The 20,702-nt window shown below is 40.2% G+C and overlaps 1 protein-coding gene across 1 annotated transcript in view; it reads left to right on the plus strand.

Annotated features, from left to right (window-relative positions):
• Positions 1-20,702, plus strand: part of lrrc75a (leucine rich repeat containing 75A) — a 97,522-nt gene that overhangs the window by 27,722 nt on the left and 49,098 nt on the right. Inside the window, exon 2 of the mRNA XM_033977709.2 lies at positions 4,055-4,183. Within this exon, the coding sequence (XP_033833600.1) occupies positions 4,055-4,183 (129 nt within the window). The remainder of the gene's footprint in view (positions 1-4,054; positions 4,184-20,702) is intronic.

The following is a 20,702-nucleotide window of genomic DNA, read 5'->3' on the forward strand; positions in this document are numbered from 1 at the left end:
GTCGTGAGCCAATGCATCCTGACCCAGCGGGCTGGTGTTGTCCCTCAGAGAGAACCAGAGAGGGCAATGGATCGCTTTCTGTGAAGCGAACAGATCCACTTTGGCCCTGCCGAAGACCCTCCAGATGGTGCAAGAGAGTCTGGCGAGAGAGGAAATCTGCCACCTGATTCAGCGTCCCCGGGAGATAGGCTGGCAAAATGGACGGATGCCCACATGAGAAGCTGCTGTGTTCTCTGTGTGAGATTCACTGATCTGGTCCCTCCCATGTGATTTATATGGTAAACCATCGACCTGTTGTCTGAACGTACAAGTACATGCCTGCCTTGCAAGTTCGTCAGAAAATGGTGCAGTGCCAAGTCCACAGCCATTAACTCCAGCACATTTATGTGTTCTTCGATCAGACTCGAGGTCCATGTCCCTTGTATCACACGACCTTGCCATGTTGCACCCCAACCTGTGGAAAAGATGCACATGTACAACCACAGTTTATGTAGAACAAGGCAAAGGTATTTTTCTGACATTATTGGAAGTTGTAGTAACAACTCTCATGTCCTGTTTGCAATGGTAAACAGATTAACAAACCCCGCAGCTCCACTGCCATTAGAACTAATTTCCACATCTAAGTGCAATGAGTTTGTAGTATTTTTTAATGACAAGGTTCAGGGCATTAAAAATGCCATAAATTCCACAATGCAAATAACAACCCTGCACCGACCTAGACACTTAGAGCTGACTCACTTTGCACCTGTAACTGACAAAACTGTCCAAGAGATTGTCACCAGTCTGAGTTCATCTACCTGCTGCCTCGATGTGTTACCCACTAAATTTCTAAAGTCTGTGCTCAACAGTTTGCTGTCACCACTCACTCACATAGTTAATATGTCACTTCAAACTGGAACATTCCCAAGCACTTTGAAAAGTTATCAAGCCTCTCCTAAAGAAGAGCAGTCTTGATGCCACAATATTGAACAATTATCGACCAGTCTCAAATCTGCCGTTTTTAGGCAAAGTCCTCGAAAAAGTTGTTTACCAACAGCTTATTAACTTCCTCGAAATGAACAACTCCTTTGATGTGTTCCAATCAGGTTTTAGATCCCACCACAGCACTGAGACTGCTCTTATCAAGGTGACAAATGACATCCGCCTGAACACTGATGCAGGCAAAGTCTCAGTCTTGATCCTGTTAGATCTGAGTGCTGCCTTTGACACTGTGGATCAGGGATCCTCCTACAGAGACTAGGGGACTGGGTGGGCATCTCCAGTACAGCACTAAACTGGTTCAAGTCCTATTTAGAAAACAGGGAGTACTTTGTTGAAATTGGAAAATGTATATCAGATAAAATGTCCCTGACCTGTGGGGTGCCCCAGGGGTCAATCCTGGGACCCCTGCTGTTCAATCTCTACATGCTGCCGTTAGGCCAGTTAATACGCAGCAATAATGTGTCTTACCACAACTATCAACTATGCAGATGACACTGAGATCTATGTTTCACTAGCAGCAGATGAATATGGACCAGTGGATTCACTCTGCCACTGCTTTCTTCTGCTAAACTCAGACAAGACTGAAGTCATCATCTTTGGCCCACAGAAACATAGAGAAAGTGTCAGCAGTCACCTCCAGTCTCTCTCTCTAAGACCTTCAAGTCAGGCTAGAAATCTAGGGGTAACAATGGACTCAGACTTGAACTTTAACAGCCACATCAAATCAATAACATCTGCATCTTTTTACCACCCAAAAAATATTGCAAAAATCAAAGGTATACTGTCAAAGCCAGACTTAGAGAGACTTATCCATGCATTTGTCTCCAGTAGGTTAGACTACTTAACGTCCTGCGCACTGGCCTCTCCAAACAAGCCTTAACACAGCTGCAGTACATCCAGAACGCTGCTGCTCGGGTCCTGACTAGAACCAGGAAGTACGAGCACATCACTTCTGTACTCAGGTCTCTGCACTGGCTTCCTGTAGCTCAAAGAATAGACTTTAAAGCAGCTCTGCTTGTGTATAAGTCTCTCCCTGGCCTAGGTCCAAAGTACATTTCCGACATGTTAGTGCCATATGAACCATCTCGCAATTTGAGGACTTCATGGACAGGCCTCCTGCTGGTGCCAAGAGTCAGGACTAAACATGAGGAATCAGCGTTTTATGCAGCTAAAACCTGGAACAGTCTTCCTGAAGATTTGAGACAGGCCTCTACTTTGACAATGTTTAAATCCAGGCTCAAAACAGTTCTGTTTAGCTGTGCATACGACTGAAAGGTTTTTATTCTGCACTCTTCTCTTTTAATGTTAATTTTATGATGATTATTTGTGATTATTTATGTTTTGATTTGTGTGATTTTATTGTCTTTCTTATTCTGTAAAGCACTTTGAATTACCTTGTGTACGAATTGTGCTATACAAATAAACTTGCCTTGCCTTGCCAATAGTCAACGCAAAAGTCGAGCTGAACCGAACACAGCAGCAAACACAAACCAGCTCCACCGACCCAGTGTCGCTTCCAACAAAAAATGCAGAAACTACTTACCATACGGTCCTTGTGAAACGTGCACCTCACCGGTGTCAGGGAACCACCTCTCCAGATGAGGCACTCCACCACACGCAGCTTACGCAGCCACTGAGGGGCGAGTCGCACTCGCTACCCCGACTGTGATACACTGCACTCAAATCACAAGTCACAGGACTCTGAGCAGTAAGCTGTCACCAAATGGAGAAAACAATTGTGGTATCAAGCAGTATTCGCAAGTAGCCACAACACACTCAACCTAAGCGGGAGAAGAAAAAAGGGACTGTGCTTCCGGAGTCACATGACTATATAGCCTCATGTCGGTCACCGGAAGGTCATAGGTGAATTTGTTGTTATTAAATCTCGACCTGCGCATGCGCAAGAGTGATCATCCAGTGCTTGAAGCACATCTAACTTGGCTAAAATCTCACAAGAGTCAATGTGTAATGTAGGACCTTTAAATAGATATTAACCATAAACCAGGTGAACAAATCTACAATCTGACAGTTAACAGCAAATTTCTGTATAGTCCTTCAGCCCAGTTTTAACTGCAGGGATTCTAAATTGTTGCACTTGACATGAACACAACCAATACCTATATTTAGACTTCGACATGGAACTGTACCTGATCCTCTGCCCACTCCGATACTTCCTGGGCAACTCTGCAGGACTAGACCATATAAAATTAATGGATTGGTCTTAATCCAATTGGCAGAAGTCCACAGACCGTGAGCTGTGTGGTGCCAGGGGAGTCTATGGCCTTTACCACACCCTTTAGCTTAGGCTAATGGTGTTTTACCATAGACTTAAATGTTGGGCCATTCACCAGACTGTTAAAGTGTATATTAGGAGTTTAGTGGTTTACTGAATCCTTTTGGTTTTCTAGTTTGACCTTGATGTCTGCTGGGTTTAATCTGTTCTATGAGTAAGTAGTTGTTCAATTTGTGCTCATTTCAGATAACAAATATCCAGATATTTTGTCATAGTTCTATGTTAGTAGTAGTAGTACTGTGCATAGTACTACTGTAGCCACAGCTGCCCCGGGTTAGACTGTCGGAAGTGATGCTGCCAATCTACACCATCGCCTCCTTCGGCCATCACCAACATTCACACGCACACCACTTTTATACTAGGCAATTTGGGTAAAGTGCCTTGCCTAAGGACACAATGGCAGTTTTTCCACTGGCGTCGCACTGTGGCACCTGGAATTATCAGTGGTCTCCCATCCAATTACTAAACAGGCCTAGCCTTGCTTATTTTCTGAAATCTGACGAGATCAGGCTTTGACAAAGAGCGCCAAATATGTATGCATAGGGTAATATAGTGTCATTTACACAAGAAGCTCAGCCTTTTACTCCAAATTGTTCAAAAATAGCTTCAGTTTACATTTGGGGTGGTTTTAGGTGGGTGTTTTCGGGAAAATCGGCCTGAATGGCTAATTGGTTTTAACTCTATTTAAGGGTTAGCCTCTACTGTCCACTGTTCAAATATGGTTTTCTATTTATGAATAAAGTTGACATGGATTTTACCTTTGTATCTGTTTGTATATAGGACCTGGGGATGGAGTCAACTTCTCTGGACGATGTTTTGTACCGATATGCAAGCTTCAGGAACCTGGTGGACCCCATCACTCATGACCTGATCATCAGCCTGGCCCGCTATGTGCACTGCCCCAAGACGGTACAGAGTTCTCACACTCCCCAATACTCTCCAATAGTCTGCAACACCCACACATTGAAAAGTCCTTTCAAATGTTAGCTTGTCCTATTGGGGTTAACAGAAAGCATGATTCAGAGTTCATATTAATCAAGTGTCACAAGCATTAATAGCTGTAGTGTTCATGTAAGACTTATGGGAGATGGAGATGCTGTAGTCTGGTTGTAATCCTACTTTGGGAGGTTGCAGTACCAAGTTGACATATTAGAATTAAGGGGAGAGAGTTTGCATTTATATAACCTACGTCAATTAGGTTGCAGGCTAAGTGCCAAGTAAGGTTGTATAAAAAATACACAGAAGCTAATCAATATAAAAGTTAATTCCCAAGCATAAGACACATTTTTACCTTCCTTTGATTGTAATTTGTGATGAAAAATTACAGTTGCCATAGCAGTTAGCAATTTAAGACAAAATATATCTTTTCACTGGGAAAAGTCCTCAAAATGTTACATGTGGAAAGTGGTGGTTATAAATGTAATAATGGCTGGTTAACGTTACACACTTTTTCTATTGTTAAGTATTGCTACCAAAACCAAAACTTCCCTGTTTAGTACTAGTAGTAATTGGCAATAGCGCTTGGTAACCTCAGTATAGTGTCACTACTATCTGTCAAAATTTTATCCCTTTGAGATTTATGCCAAGTCATACAAAAATGAATGCATATTTAAAATGAATTGGACAAGGAGCTGCAAAACAGTAAGTATATAAGTCCATACAGAACATTAAAAACAGGTGCAGGTGTGTTTATTATCAGTTTAATAAATTGCAATAATGTCACTGTATGTCAGCATATCCATTTTTTTCTTTTCCTTGAAATGTATTCCATTTTTGAGAAGCTAATATTTAGATATAGTAAAGGCTGCAGTAGTTCATTTTATCTGTGATATCATTTGACCCTGTTGCACTGAGCTGCTGTGTCCTTGTATTTGGGCACATTATGTCATGGAGCTGGAGCTGATATCACAGAGCACATGAATAATGCAGAGAGGAAGGAGCCATAATGGACACATGAATTAAAAACCCTTGTGTGTAATTGCAGTGTTGGCTGTTAAAAGCCTTCGACCATTATAGCCATTAGTAACTCTACATAAATCGGGCAAACAATATTAGCACATTTTTATTGGTGGTTATAATATTAATAATTGGCTTATATTATATGACATTATTTCTTGCATATACTGATGTTACAGACAGCTTTCTATCAGAATCAGATAGCTTTAGTTTGGTTCCCCCACTCCTGTGCTGAAACAAACAACTTAATACTATTACTGAAGTTGTCACTGAAAAAAATGCATTTTTCACCACTGTTGCATTCCTTCTTTGATCACTGTTGATGCTGACTAAAGCAGACTGGGAACACCACGTGATCTGCAGTAAACCAGGTCTTACCCAGGACTATATGTTCATTTTGGCAGCCCATTGAAAAAGTGTGAAGAAATGTCTGTTAATGTTGTGGTTGAGGTTCAAGTACAAAATGTGACTGCACTGTAAAAAATACCACAAGAGTGCTGCAGAAATATCGCTTTATATGCTTTTCGAAAGATTACACAGTTAATTGCACAGTTACTTTATTTTTAATCAGCTCTTTTGCAGCCTTTTTAAAATAGTTTGTATATTATATTAGAATTGTGCATATAATCACAACAACAACTGAGATATTCCATTTCCATTTTTACCCAGGATTAAACCAGGTCTGGATACTGAGTTGCCTTTTGGGGATGCTCTGAGCTATTTGACATTTCATAACAACTTATTCGCATATCAGATTAAGTTTCACACATTTATTTTAAATAAATATATAGCTTAACTTAAAAGGTGCACTATCTAACTTTTTCAGTGGAGGGTATCTGTAGAGATGTCATTGTTTTACCTGGAATGGTCCACAGTATGGCATTAAACTTTCATTAATAAAGATTTATGTGTATGTTTTGCTCAAAAATACCTAATAGACAAGCAAGCATCTGATCCATATCAGAACAGTTAAATAGTGCCCCTTTAAATGTAACATTGTACAGGATCTCCTTTTCATGATTCAAAGATAATTTTAGAATCTCATTTTCAATACAGGGTCTGATACATTTTTGGATTTTTAAAATGTTTTTTGGAGGCAAGCAGTACAAATTTCTGACTTTGAAGCCCATTGTAGTTTTCTGTTTACATTTACTTCTAAAACTTTTTCTCATATGGCACTGCTTTACTTAGCTAAATCGTTTCTCTTTAAGGTTATGCCCTCCCTGCAATAATATCACCGACACTCAAAGCTTTCAGATCAGGTGTCTTAATATTATGAACTTAACTTTTCTTGCCTCAAATTTAGGTTTCTGTTGTAACCGGTGGGGTTGGGTGGACCAAAGACGTGCAGACTCGGGGCAGATTTACAGTGTTTATTTACAAAGTGGTGAAATACAGTTCAAACGCAATAATTAATCCAGCGGGGGACAGGAGCCAGAGCCCAGGGCAGGATCCAGGGGCGGAGCGCGCGGTACGGCGCCGGAGTGAGGTGCAGAGGACGAGCCGGGATACGGGAACGTAGGCCACAGAGGCAAAGACCAGTAGACCAGAGCCAGGGAAAGGAGCAGGGTGCAGGGCGAGGTCCAGGGGCGTAGTGTGCAGGAGACAAGGTGAAACAGTACCATACCAGGTCGGGGAAGCCAGGCGGGAGCAGAGCCGGGAGTGCGGGAGCTGGAGCAGTGCAGGAGACAGGATGTGGATGATGATACGCAGACGATATCGCCCTGAGTGTCTGGTCCTGGCTCCACTTATGCTCCACAGCAGGTGGAGGTAATTGCGCTGATGCGCTCCAGGTGCGCGCGGCAGGAGCCAGGAACTCCGCCCAGCTCCAGGCTCAGACAGGTGAGGGAGGGGAAAGCACACAGGGAGACAGAAAATGCAGGCATCATGACAGTTTCTGGGAACCATAGAAACGGGTATATAGGCTGTTCCTAAGCAACAAAGAAACTCAAGTTTGGTCTCAAGAGGAGGCACTAACACTAGGGAAGTCCATGTTGTTTTAGGTCTAATTCTTCACGAGAATTGTGTAAAACTGCAAATGCGGCATTAAACTTCTGTCTTCAGGGAAACAAGCTGGTGACACATACAGGCCAAGATACAGGTCAGATCTGTGGAGAGGATTACAGTAAGAATTTACACTTTTGTTTTGTCAATACTGCATTCAATACAATACTTGACAGACCTATGACTTTCCCTCTGGAATTTAGTCTACTTTTTGAGATGTACAGCAGCGGAGTTGTTAACCCTTTTTGCCTTGTAATGTGAGTTTGTGGGTTCAATTACCTGGCTACAGTCAAATCTGTTCTTCCTATTTGGTTAATAATGATTTGTCTATATTGTATTATAGACTTTGTGGTTCTATTTCCACTGCCTTCACCTCTGATTTTCCCACATTTCATAGTTTTTCTGCAGCTTTTCAGTAACCTACTTTTTATTCATCCTTTAATCTCTCCTGAGCTCACCGCTGAAACCTGCCACTGTAACATATTTTCAGGTAAAATGACCTTATAATGTTAAGCAGTGCACACAGAATTTCTATGCCATTGCAAGATGACAAAAAATGCTCATCCTCAATGACACAGTAGATGATTAGAAGATAAATATGGATCCTTAACTATTTAAACATAAAGCAATCACCCAGTGGCCATTTTCCAAACCAATATAACAAACTGCAATGTGAAGTGTATGCTGGTCACATGTGTGTGTGCTTTTATTTATTTATTTGTTTTTATTGTTATATATATTTTTATCTAAGTCAAAATTATATTGTAAGCTATGATTACTTTCACTGTGGGCCTATTTTGATTTTTCATTGATAACACTATTTTGTCATAGTAGTGTGTAATACAGTTTACCGATAATACTGATGATCTGACTTAAAACTGTGCAAGATTTCTACTTTTGACGTCACAATCCTAGCAAACTTCACATAGAGTGATTTCTAAGTCACAGCAAGATGACCCTGTGAACAACATTGATGAAAGAAGCGTGAATGAAACAAAAACAAAACTAGATATTTCTAAGGAATCAGTGGTATAACAGTGTTAAAAGTTAAAAAAAAAAAAAAAAAATCTATTTTGCATAATATGTGTCCTTTAAATCCTACAGAGGATTTCTGTCTAGAGGCTAATATCTGCAGGTTTTATGGATGGTAATTTAATTAGTTTCACTGTGGTTTTATTTGATAGTTAAAATAGATAAAATAAGGTTTTCATTGGGAACCTTATTTTGTCTGCAATGCATGTCTGTAATAAAAAACATTTCTCCTGCATATAACATTTATGTCTGAGTAATGACATCTTGTCTTGGGCTGGGCACTTGTATGTTTAGTGATTTATCTTCACCAGAAACCCTCAAATGAAGTCATAGTGGTCAATAACACTGCGATATATCCATCACTGTTGTTCCACCAAGCATAGATCAGAGCTGAGACTGGCCTCCTCAGCCAGACTGCTCATTAAAAGTGCATCAGGTCTGAATCAGATAAAATGGATGGGACAGTGTCTGATAGAACATTTACTGCAGATCATTCAATACAAACACAGGTCTCCCGGATCAAGTATAATCCAGTTACATATGAGTCTAAAGAGGACACATGCATCAGAGCAGATCTATAAAGTAGCAGGATGGAGCCTATCACTAAACAGTCTTATAATTTTGAGGGGAAAAAAAATTCAAACTTATTTATTTCAAAACTCTCATGTCAATTGCCAAAATAACTATAATTTGAAAAACATGCATTCTTACTGTGAGTGGGCTGCCCTTCTTGTCTTCATGGAGATGTTACTGCTTTTCCTTGAATATTCCACAATATTAAAATGAAGATTAATAATTTTAATATTACAGTATGGTATTAAACTGATTTAGTTACAGTTTCAGATCTGTGGAGAGGTGAGCCTCTCATGGCAAGAATACATGTTTTAAGGTATTTCTGAGTAAGAAAAACATCTCTAATAATAAATAGATGATAAATAGGTTTAATGCCATACTACAGTGAGGCAAATAAGTATTTGAACACCCTGTGATTTTGCATGTTCTCCCACTTAGAAATCATGGAGGGGTCTGAAATATTCATCTTAGGTGTCCACTGTGAGAGACATAATCAAAAAAAAAATCTGGAAATCACATTGTATGATTTTTTAAATAATTCCTGTTTGTTTTTGTGTGTAGGCAGCACGGTGGCTGAGTGGCAACACTCATGCCTCACAGCAAGAAGGTTTGGTTCGATCCCCGGGTCGCCCAGGCCTTTCTGTGTGGAGTTTTGCATGTTTCTCCCCGTGTCTGGATGGGTTTCCTCCGGGTACTCCGGTTTCCCCCATCAACCAAAACATGAACACCCTTCGAGGCAACTGTTGTTGTGATTTTGGGCGTTACAAAAATAAAATGAATTGAATTGAATATGTTACTGCTGCAAATAAGTATTTGAACACCTGAGAAAATCAATGTTAATATTTGGTACAGTAGACTTTGTTTGCAATTACAGAGGTCAAATGTTTCCTGTAGTTTTTCACAAGATTTGCCCACACTACAGGAGGGATTTTGGCCCACTCCTCCACACAGATCTCTACATCAGTCAGGTTTCTGGGCTGTCGCTGAGAAACACGGAGTTTGAGCTCCCTCCAAAGATTTTCTATTGGGTTTAGGTCTGGAGACTGGCTAGGCCTCTCCAGAACCTTGATATGCTTCTTACGGAGCCACTCCTTGGTTATCCTGGCTGTGTGCTTTGGGTCATTGTCATGTTGGAAGACCCAGCCACGACCCATCTTCAATGCTCTAACTGAGGGAAGGAGGTTGTTCCCCAAAATCTCGCAATACGGTCATCCTCTCCTTAATACAGTGCAGTTGTCCTGTCCCATGTGTTTATTTGCAGCAGTAACATACAAATAAATTATTTTAAAAATCATACAATGTGATTTCCAGATTTTTTTTTAGATTATGTCTCTCACACTGGACATGCACCTAAGATGAAAATTTCAGACCCCTCCATGATTTCTAAGTTGGAGAACTTCAATCACAGGGTGTTCAAATATTTATTTGCCTCACTGAATGTACCATACCAGGCAAAAGTGATAACATCTCCATGGAGATGTTAGCGTACCCTCCACTCTCAAGTTACATAGTGCACTTTTAAAACAGCTGAAGAAAACCAATTTGTATTAAAATATGTAATACATGCAGTAGCCTAAGAAACATTAATAAAACCCTATTCTGTTTAAATGACCTTCCCATTAGTTGTGAGTCAGAACGTGAACTTGCATTTAAACTAGCAGAGGTCTAGGTTGTGCCCTTGGGTGTAGCATCTGACACATGGGTGCTTCAGCTCACCAGAGCCCATAATAATGAATAGACCTCCACACTTTGAATAGAGAATGCTCTTAATGCATGTGTGTGTTTGAAAAGGACACATTGTAAGTGTGTTTTGTATTTTGTTGGATAACATGGCTTGTGGGAGTGGTTCTAGTGTGCCATAAAGCTTTTTAGCAGAACTTGGCAGCATGGAATAAATGAGAAATCTGCCAAGGGGGTAATGAATAAAACACAGTGTTGCATGAGTTGAATTCTAAATTAGGTGGACAGCTGTATGCAATTTATGCTTAGTCAGTTTAATTGTAAGCTAGGGGTGGACAAAAAAGTCAATTAATCAAATTTAAAGTTCAAAACTATTTATGTTTATTCCCCCAGTTTCTTGCATTGGAAATACAGAGCGTTCTATGGCCTGCACTCACACCTCCGAGCTGCACCGAGCGGTGACATCGTCACACGGCACTATTTGTTTATATGTTGCTTTAGTAAAGTAAGTAAGTCCTGTGGCATGAAACATCTCTTAAATAGTGAGGCAGATACGGGTCCTGCTGTGATCCTGCTCCATGAGTATGGAACAAACAAATGTGTGGAGTATCAAGGACAACAGGTGACAAGGCTGTCTGTCAAAGTCCTTGCTGATGGTGAGCGCGGATTCACTGGGAGTTTTGAGCAGAGTTTGTTCACTTTTTCTTCTTATCCTCTACCCTCTCAGCACACAAGACAGGGCTCGTAAACATAAATCATGTGCATATATGAGCAACTGTGCCGTGCTTTGCCCCATCTCCTCTAATTGGGCTAAGGTCCACTCACACTATACAAACTTACCATGCTTTAGGGGCTATTCCTGCTAAGGCATGGGTCGACTGGGCTAGTGTGAGTGCACCCTTAAAAATTATGTCATCTTTGTGTGTGTTTGTAAGTCTCAGAGAAAGCACACGACCAGAGCAGACTTTGAAATCAGTGATGTGAAAGTAGAAATAACATCTTTTCCCCCCATATCAGCACAAGATTAATGTAACCACACTGTTATAGTTAGTTCATAGTCTCATTCATGAAATGAATATGGATTTCCCCCTATGACCACTGAGTTAAAAATCATCACTTCTCAAAACAAAACAATCTTTACCTACTTTTAGTTAAAGCAGCTTACTATTTACTTGCACTACAACTTGAATTTACAGTTATACATCTTTTTGTTTTTGACAATTTTCTATAGTTTGCAGAACATGTTTAGAGAGAGTGGGGGAAAAAAATATCAAAAATCAATATTTAAAAAAAAAAAAAAAGTTTTATTTTCAGACAAAATCGCTCAGCCCTGTTATAAGCTGAATTGTCCTGATGCTAAACTTAATAAGGACTCTCCAAAATTGAACAAAAAAATCTAAATTAAGTTGCAAGCTGACTTAAAAGAGCCCATATTACACTATTTTCTGATCTGTATTATAATTTTGTTTCCTCATCAAAAACATACTTGGAGTTGTGATTGTTTACTGCACAATCCCTGCATAATCAGGCTTTGTTCTTCTCTCAAACTATAAACACTGTGCCACCTTATGATGTTATGTGATAATACAGGAAGTGCTTCACTGGGTGTTTAAACTCAATATACCTTCACTAGTATGGATCATTTTAGCCCTGGAATTGCCAATCTCTACCAAACAAAAGATAAAAGGTAGATATTAACTTGAAAACTACCGCTTCATGACGTTGTTGTGGAAAAATTACAGTTCTAGTTGAAAAGTAATCCATTTACGAAGCTCGGTGAGTTTTGTAATACAGGAAAAAAGGTTTATTGTTTGTTAACAGACAGGACAGGGCCCAGGCCTGCCCGGGCCACAGACTGGTAGCCTCCCGGCCTCTCCCCCAGTTCCCCTCTCAGTCTAAATCCAAGTCTCAACCCACTAACCAACCCTGAGCATCTGAGCTCTGACTATTTTATACCAGAATGATAATGCTACATACATTTCAAAGCAGACTGACTTTTGTTTCACACCCATGAGATAATGAAGTTGGCCAGGTATTACAACAACAAGTTTCCTGTGGAATGGATACAGAGCGTTCACACATGTTAATGTCTGGTCTGGGTCTGACAGACACAGATCAAATGCATTTAAAGAAACAACATAAATATACTTAAATTTCCATCACAAAGTCACAAGTTGGAACCATAGATTGTATGAAGAAGTGGAATAAGGCAGTATGACGTGACCCATAGCATTCGGTTCCAGTCAAATGAAGCTCATTGAGGCTAGCAGTTATAGGGGGAGCTAAGTTCCATATTAGGAATTTTGGCAGGGGGTTTGGCATGGGCCATGCTTAGCAACTGTTATGGCATTCTGTATTCTAATCTTTATTGTGGAGACATTTGACTGTGTTACAGCCACCTTATAGTGATACCAAAGTCTCTCTTTCTATGTCTAGTGGCCTTAGGCCATTTTGATTGAACCAGGGGTTGGCAACCCTTAACACCCAAAGAGCCATTTGTACCCGATTTCCATGAAAAAAACACTGAGAACCGCAAGTACTTTTTGACATCTAAAATGATAACACTGTATATATTGTTTTTTTTTACCTTTACGCTTTGTATAAACAACTATAGTGTGTTGCTTATGAAATCCATGAAGTACTACAGAGGCTTAACATTGTTTATTTACAGAGGTGCACAGTGCAAAATGACGATAGATCAGTCGGTTAGTCGGGAGCAGGGTGTTCGCCGTGGTCAAGGGTAGAGCGAGAGTATCAGAGTCTGAGACGGGGTGGACAGTACTGATGGAGAAAAGCAGTGTCGGGGGCGGGAGAGCTGAGCGGGTCCAGGGAGTGGGATCGGGTGAAGAGCAAAAGTATCCAATTTAGCAAAGTCAAAAAGAGCAAAAACATGAACTGAGCCAAGCAGGGAGTACCACAGAGATACGTGGACAATCTGGCGCTGAGTGTCAGATCCTGGCTCCTCTTATCCTCCCCAGGTTCAGCTGATTGCAGATTAGCTCCAGGTGTGCACAGAAGGAGCCAAAATCTCTGCTCCAATCTCAGACAAAGAAGGGAGGGGAGAAAGTGCAGAAAAAGGCAGGACTGACAGGGATCATGACATAAATTTACTGTCTTTTACTTGAGTTCATATTACTCTCACTTTTGCCTGCTTATAACATTCATCCATTATTTTGTCTCTCTGTTAGTTTAGTCGTGCCCAATTTCCCCAATCTCTGAGACAAGAAAAATTAGATTTAATTATCACCACAATTCATCTGGCGAATGGAGGAAGTGCTTAGGAGTAATTTGCCAGAGCATGTGGGGCTCTACTTTGACAAATTGGAGTAAAGTATGGGTTGTGTTTGGACTCTATCAGTGATGGCTAGAGGGGTGGTTCATCAGATAGACAAATAATAAAGATAGATGGAGAGAGTGAGGTGAGGTCAGAGGATCCTCTCCAGAGATGTGGAGATCTATAGACGAAAGGTTCAGTCAATAATTTACCAAGAAAACAAGTGTTACAGGAATATAGAGCATTAAGGGGTTCGACTGGTGCAGCATGTGAAAAATGGAAAATTAACTGATGGCTATGAAGTACTAATCCAAAGACTGGCGGTTCGAATCCTGATCTTGACATAGACATCATTGGGAGATTGGTCAGATCCTCATCCACAGATGAATGCTGTCATTGTGTCCTTGAGCAAAACACTTAACTCACCTTGTGCCTAGTGTCTATGTACACTGGTGTGGGACTGAATGAGTGGTTCCTTGATGTAAGGTCCATATTTTAAGGTAGCATATTTTCATCTAAGTGTCAAATCTTAGTGTCACGCTTATTCTGAAAAGAAACATCACTATTTTATCATTATTCATTCAATATTTAAAAAGACATCATGACCAAACAAAAGTCCCAATGTCCATTTTTCCAGTGTTTTCTTTCCAAATGATCAAAGTTCTAATGTGTCATAAACAGACAGACAGCAGTTTACGTTTCAGTTTATGTTTCTGGCATGTAGATTTAATTTAAATTACTTGCTATCACTTCTAAAATAAAAAAAAATAAAAAAAAAAAACATATTTTTTTTAGCAACCTGAATAACCTGAATAATAAGTATTGATTAACCCATGATTTTGACGTATCTATATTTATCTGACAGACACTTCCAGACTTGTACCACCTTTTGCATTAACATTTTTGTTTACCATTTATAATGGCAGAATCAATCATATTGGAGATGCATTAGTCACTGTGTCAGCATTGTTTCCTGTGCTATAGTATAATAAATAATGGCACTGGACAAGCTCCTCTCATGTCTAAATTGAATAACTTCATTTAAATTTGGTGAAATGTTTCCATTGTATCTTTTGTAAAATATTCTGTATGGTTTTCCTCCTTAAAACCTAGACTGTGCAGCTGGGGCTGTTTGCAGGATGGATCAAATGCAGAATGAATTTGCTTACAACATAAAGAAATATAAATACAAACGTCAAATATATTTTCATTTAACATTGCTTACGTAAAACGTGTTATTCTTTAAAAGAGTGTACCTGAAATAGCAGAGAGAGAGAGTTGAGCGTGGGTTTAAGTCATAGGCAACAGCTGCTGTTATCGACTGCTACTTCTACTTCAGCACAATTCAATTTTTCTGATTTATTGTCACCTTGTGTATGGGCTGTAGCAAGCATCTTCTGTGGACACAAATAGGACTCAAGGCTGAAAGAGATATCAATGGTAAAATAGTAACCTTGTACTTTGAAAGCACATATTTTCAGCAAGGACATAGTCCTGTTTTATTTTCTTTCTGTATTCATGGAAATAGCTGGGGTTACTAGAATATGGATGAGCAAAGCCATACAGGATCATGTTAACGTTGCATTAATTGATTTTTTTTTTTCCATCCCACATGGATTCAATTCAGTCATCTGGAAATATGACATAACTTGCACAGTAATAAACCAACTGCAAGTATGTCTTCAGAAATAGCAATAGGGACCCACAGTGACAAACTGCATTTAAAAGTTTTGTGTTGTGTCCTTGGGCAAGACATTTTTGACTAGCAAGGGCAGTCAATATAAAATCCCACAAAAACATAATGTCATTTTGTCATAGTGCCCTAAATAGATAAAGCAAATCTGATAGTCAGTTGACATAGCCACAGATGTCAGAATGGTGAAAACTTAGGATTGTCATAGTGAATATGAAAATATGAAAATGTCCTCAAATTATTGCCTGTATACTGGTAGCTGAAACCCATGAATTGCTCAAAGCAGCAGAAACGATGGCTGCTCTTACTACAATTACTCCTTTTATAGAGAGGCATTTTGCTATCTTTTTGATATAGGAAAATCTAAGAAATCAATTACCTTTAAAATGTGATAGAAGCCGAAGGCTTCCAAGATGGCGTCAGTGTAATAGGTTGAGTTTTCGCTCTCTCCCTGTCTTTCTCCTGGTATTATAATTGTGCTACATCCAATTAAATTTTTTCCAGTACAGAATATTAACGCAACTTGCACAATGCCTAAAGGTACGAAACAAACACGGGCTGAGCCGTCTCGTGAGTCTGCAGAGGATGTTGTTTCGGACAATGCCAGCTCCGCCATTACCACAGGTGAACTTTCCACTGAGGCCTTGCTAAAGCACATCTCCGACACGATTGCAGCTGAAGCGACGTGCACTCAGGCTGTCATGAATCAGTCTATCGCCAAGTTAGATCTGTCACTAGATGGCAAAATTGACAACATTATTAAACGTATTGACGAGATTGCTGCTGTTTGTGACTCTATTGGAAGTCGCCAAGTTGAGGCGGAGGCACGCATCTCGGCGCTGGAAGACGACGTTGCGCCGCTGAGAGTGAGAGTGGGTGAGCTAGCTAAAGCCAATGCGGAGCTGGCGGCCAAAGTTATGGATCTTGAAAGCCGTTCAAGACGGGATAATATTCGCCTGTTGAATCTGAGGGAAGCTGCGGAGGGGGCAAACCCTATTGCATTTTTTGAAAAGTTCATTCCCACACTCCTGCAGCTGCCCGTTTCAGAGATCTCCATTGACCGGGCACACCGAGGATTTGGTGCGCCCGCAGCAGACGGCCGCCCCCGCCCCGTCATTATCAAGTTCCACCGCTCCAGGGACGTAACCACGATATTATCCACCGCAAGACGCATGGGCGATTTGCGTCATGAAGACCGTCCTCTCCGCATCGTGCCGGACATACCACCTTCTGTACGACTCGCCAGGAGAGCTTTTAATTCGATTTGCACAGATCTCATCAAGCAGAATATTCGGTTTCGCATGGCATTCCCTGCAGTTTTGTCCTTTGAGGTGAATGGGGTTAAGAAGTCTTTCACAGAGCCCAAGCTGGCCAGGGCTTTTCTTGCGAGCTCTATGAACCGCAATGAAGATGATTGATGTCACTATGATGTATGTGAGATGGTGGTGAGTGTTTAATTGACTTTTATGCCTTTTGGACTATGTTTGATATTTCATTTGTAATTTTTATATTCACTTTTCATTTGAATAACCTTGAACATAGTAAATACGGAAGGTGTACTTAATGTGGTGATTTTAAAAGTAACTTGTTTTCAACAGTTTTTGACGTATGCCCTATCTTTATATAGTTGGAACTTTATATAATCTGAGACAGGCAGGGAGGAGTGATTCATGTAGGTTTGGGAGCCTTTTAGTTTTATTTCCTAAGCATTGCCTGTTTATAGGGGTGTTTTTTTCCCTCCTCCATGGGAGTGTTAGATATGGTTAATCCTTATCTTCTCCTCATTTTTTGTTTGTATTATTGTATAGTTCGTGTTCTTACTTTTTTTATGTGTTTTGTTCTGTTCAGGTCCAGGACTTTTTCTTTAAGGTGTAATCTGTACTCTGTTCTTTTCACTTTACTACTTGAATGTCTAATACCACATCTAATTTTAACTCTTAATGTAGGGGGTCTAATTAATCCAGTAAAACGAGTTGCTATTTTAAATTATCTTCATAGTCAAGATGTCCAAATTGCAATGCTTCAAGAGACTCACTTAGTTAAAAGTGATATAAACCGTCTTGCAAGCAAATTTTATAAGGTTGTAGCTTTTTCTTCTGCATCCAATAAGTCTAAAGGTGTAGCAATTGTCTGCTGCCATAATTTGCAGTTTAGGCTTTTAGACTGCTGGTCTGATAATTTAGGCAGGATTGCTATTGCAAAATTGAATATAGAAAGAACAGACATGGCTTTTGTTTCATTATATGCCCCCAACATTTTTGAGAAACAATTTTATGATCGTCTTACAAAAATAATGCTTGAATTGCCTAGCTTTAAATTTATCGTAGGTGGAGATTTTAATGCTGTGGTCGATCCTTCCCTTGATCGATCTAGTCTCTCTCAGAATTTGGACCAAAAACGTGCTTCAGAAGCACTTAAGTGCTGGGCTAATGAGACTGGTTTGGTGGACCTGTGGCGCATGTTGAATCCAGGCACAAGGGATTATACACATAGGTCGGCTAGACACAAATCATTCTCTAGAATCGATTATTTGTTTACTTCTAGGAATTGCTTTCAAAATGTTTCCAAAGTTACTCACAACCCATTTGCCCTTTCTGACCACAAGGCTTTAATTGCTTGTGCCTCTTTAACATCATGCCCTCCACGCGCTCTTCGTTGGCGCTTCAACACTACTTTTCTTCATAATGATAATTTTAAAGAACAGTTTGTGTCTGAGCTAAAAGAATTTGTGAGTTTTAATAAAGGCTCTGTAGACGATCCTAGAATTTTGTGGGATGCGGTTAAAGGTTTTATTCGCAACAATGCAACTCGTTATGCTTCCTATGTAAAGAGATCCAGAATGTCCAGACTGCATGTGTTACAGAGTAAACTTAAGGTCTTTGACAATCTATTGCAGCAATGTTATGATGATGACATTGCACTTCAACTTGATTTAATCAAAAAAGAGATTAACAATATTCTTAAACACTGTGCTGAATTTTTAATCCATAAAACTAGACAGCATTATTACTTTAATGGAGCGAGACCAAGTCATCTACTTGCTCTTAGGCTTAGGACTGATGAGCAGTTCTCAGATATTTCCTCTGTTAGGGATTCTGGCGGACAGATTGTGGTGGAGCCGTCAGGTGTTAATGCTGTTTTTTCCTCATTTTATTCCAAGTTATACACCTCCGAGCTGTTACATGGCGAAGAAACGTGTAATAACTTTCTTGAGGGTGCACATTTACCCAAGTTGGCTGAGGACAAACTCCATAAACTTAACTGCCCTATTACTTTGAGTGAGCTTAAACATGCTGTTTCAAATGTGCACAGGGGTAAATCTCCTGGCCTCGATGGGATACCGCCTGAGTTTTATGCAGCTTTTTGGGACCAAATCGGACCTTTAATGTTGGAGATGATTCAAGCCGCCTTAAGGGCTGGATCTTTCTCGAGAGATGTTAATACTGCATTGGTTTCATTATTGCTTAAAAAAGATAAGGATCCTCAAGAATGTTCCAGCTACAGGCGCCTCTCCCTTCTTAATACCAATATAAAGATTTTTGCCAAAGTTTTAGCTTGCAGACTTCAACCTTTTATGACTAAATTCGTTAACTCGGACCAGACAGGCTTTATTAAGTCCAGAACTGCTTCGGATAACCTAAGAAGGCTTCTACATATAATACATGGCGCATCAACTGCTCAGCTGCCTTTAGGTGTTTTTTTACTCGACGCCATGAAGGCTTTTGACCGGCTGGAATGGCAGTACCTTTGGTCTTTGTTACAGTCTTTTGGTTTGGGTGCTGATTTTATACCTATTGTACAGGTGTTATATAATAAGCCTTCAGCGATGGTACTCACTGGCAGAATATGTTCCTCACCTTTTCCTATTGCCAGGGGCTCCAGGCAAGGTTGTCCTTTAAGTCCACTTCTGTTTGCACTCTCACTGGAGTCTCTGGCTCAAACTATTCGTTTATCTGATAACATTGCTCCAATTGTATTCAATGGCACAAAACACTACATTTCTCTGTATGCGTACGATATTCTACTGTATGTAGGGAGTGCCCAATCTATATCAAAATTGCTTTCAATATTCACCCACTTTAGTAATATCTCAGGTTACAGAATAAACTGGGATAAATCAGCTTTTTTGCCACTTAATGACTCTATGAGAAATTCAACTTTACCAGCAGGGGTCCCTGTTGTTCAGCAGTTTAAATATCTTGGGATTGAGATATCTTCATCCTTAGGCTCTATTGTTAGAACAAATTATGAAGGTGTCTTGTCCAAAATATTAGTCGATTTGGAGAGGTGGTCTTCTTTGCCAAACTCTCTTCGATCGCGAGTTTCAACAATTAAAATGAATGTGCTGCCTCGCATAAATTTCCTTAGTTTCATGATCCCACTGCCGCCACCATCTCGTTACTGGAACAGGCTGCAAAAAGCTATTACAAACTGATTGATTGACTGGTTCACAACCTATATTACAGTTCAAAAGAGAAGAGAAGACAAGAGAGATTATTTTGTCTCAATATTGAGGAGAAAGAGCGGAGAGGCAAAAAACCTTCAGTTACAAATCACCTCGCACCCCCTCTTGCCACGGTTTTGTACCAGCCAGTAAAATATCACTATTTTACTCGGTAACGGGACTCCGTATCCGTCCCTCTTAGTACTACTATTAGTATTAGTAGGTTTTAGTACCTAATTGGAGCCTAGGATAATTAGGGTTTCTCTACGCGCATGACCCTCAGTCATACCGTTTTTTAAAGCAAGACTTACTCACTCGTCTCGTCTCTCTCTTCCTCGGTATCCCGTCAACCTTTAGACTCCAAAAGATATAAGAGAGCCAGTCCTGGAAAAGGTCTCGAATGCTGTGGCCACAGTCTCACCTGGGTCTCCGACATCCGCTGGAGTCCTCCGGTATATTGGCATCCGGCTCGAAGGACCAAGTTGATAGGTTCACAACCTATATTACAGTTCAAAAGAGAAGAGAAGACAAGAGAGATTATTTTGTCTCAATATTGAGGAGAAAGAGCGGAGAGGCAAAAAACCTTCAGTTACAAATCACCTCGCACCCCCTCTGAAGGCCCAGACCATTTTTCTCCTCCTTTTATTAAAGTTAGGAAACCCTAGTTACAAACACATACACTGCTTACTTCTGAAGGGATGGGGGGACATATACTCTGCAAGCAGTGTAAAAACATATGATGAAATTCACAGAGGAATATATATTCTGTTTT

The sequence above is a fragment of the Periophthalmus magnuspinnatus genome, chromosome 13, assembly GCF_009829125.3.
Source record: "Periophthalmus magnuspinnatus isolate fPerMag1 chromosome 13, fPerMag1.2.pri, whole genome shotgun sequence".
NCBI classification, from domain to species: Eukaryota; Metazoa; Chordata; class Actinopteri; order Gobiiformes; family Gobiidae; genus Periophthalmus; species Periophthalmus magnuspinnatus.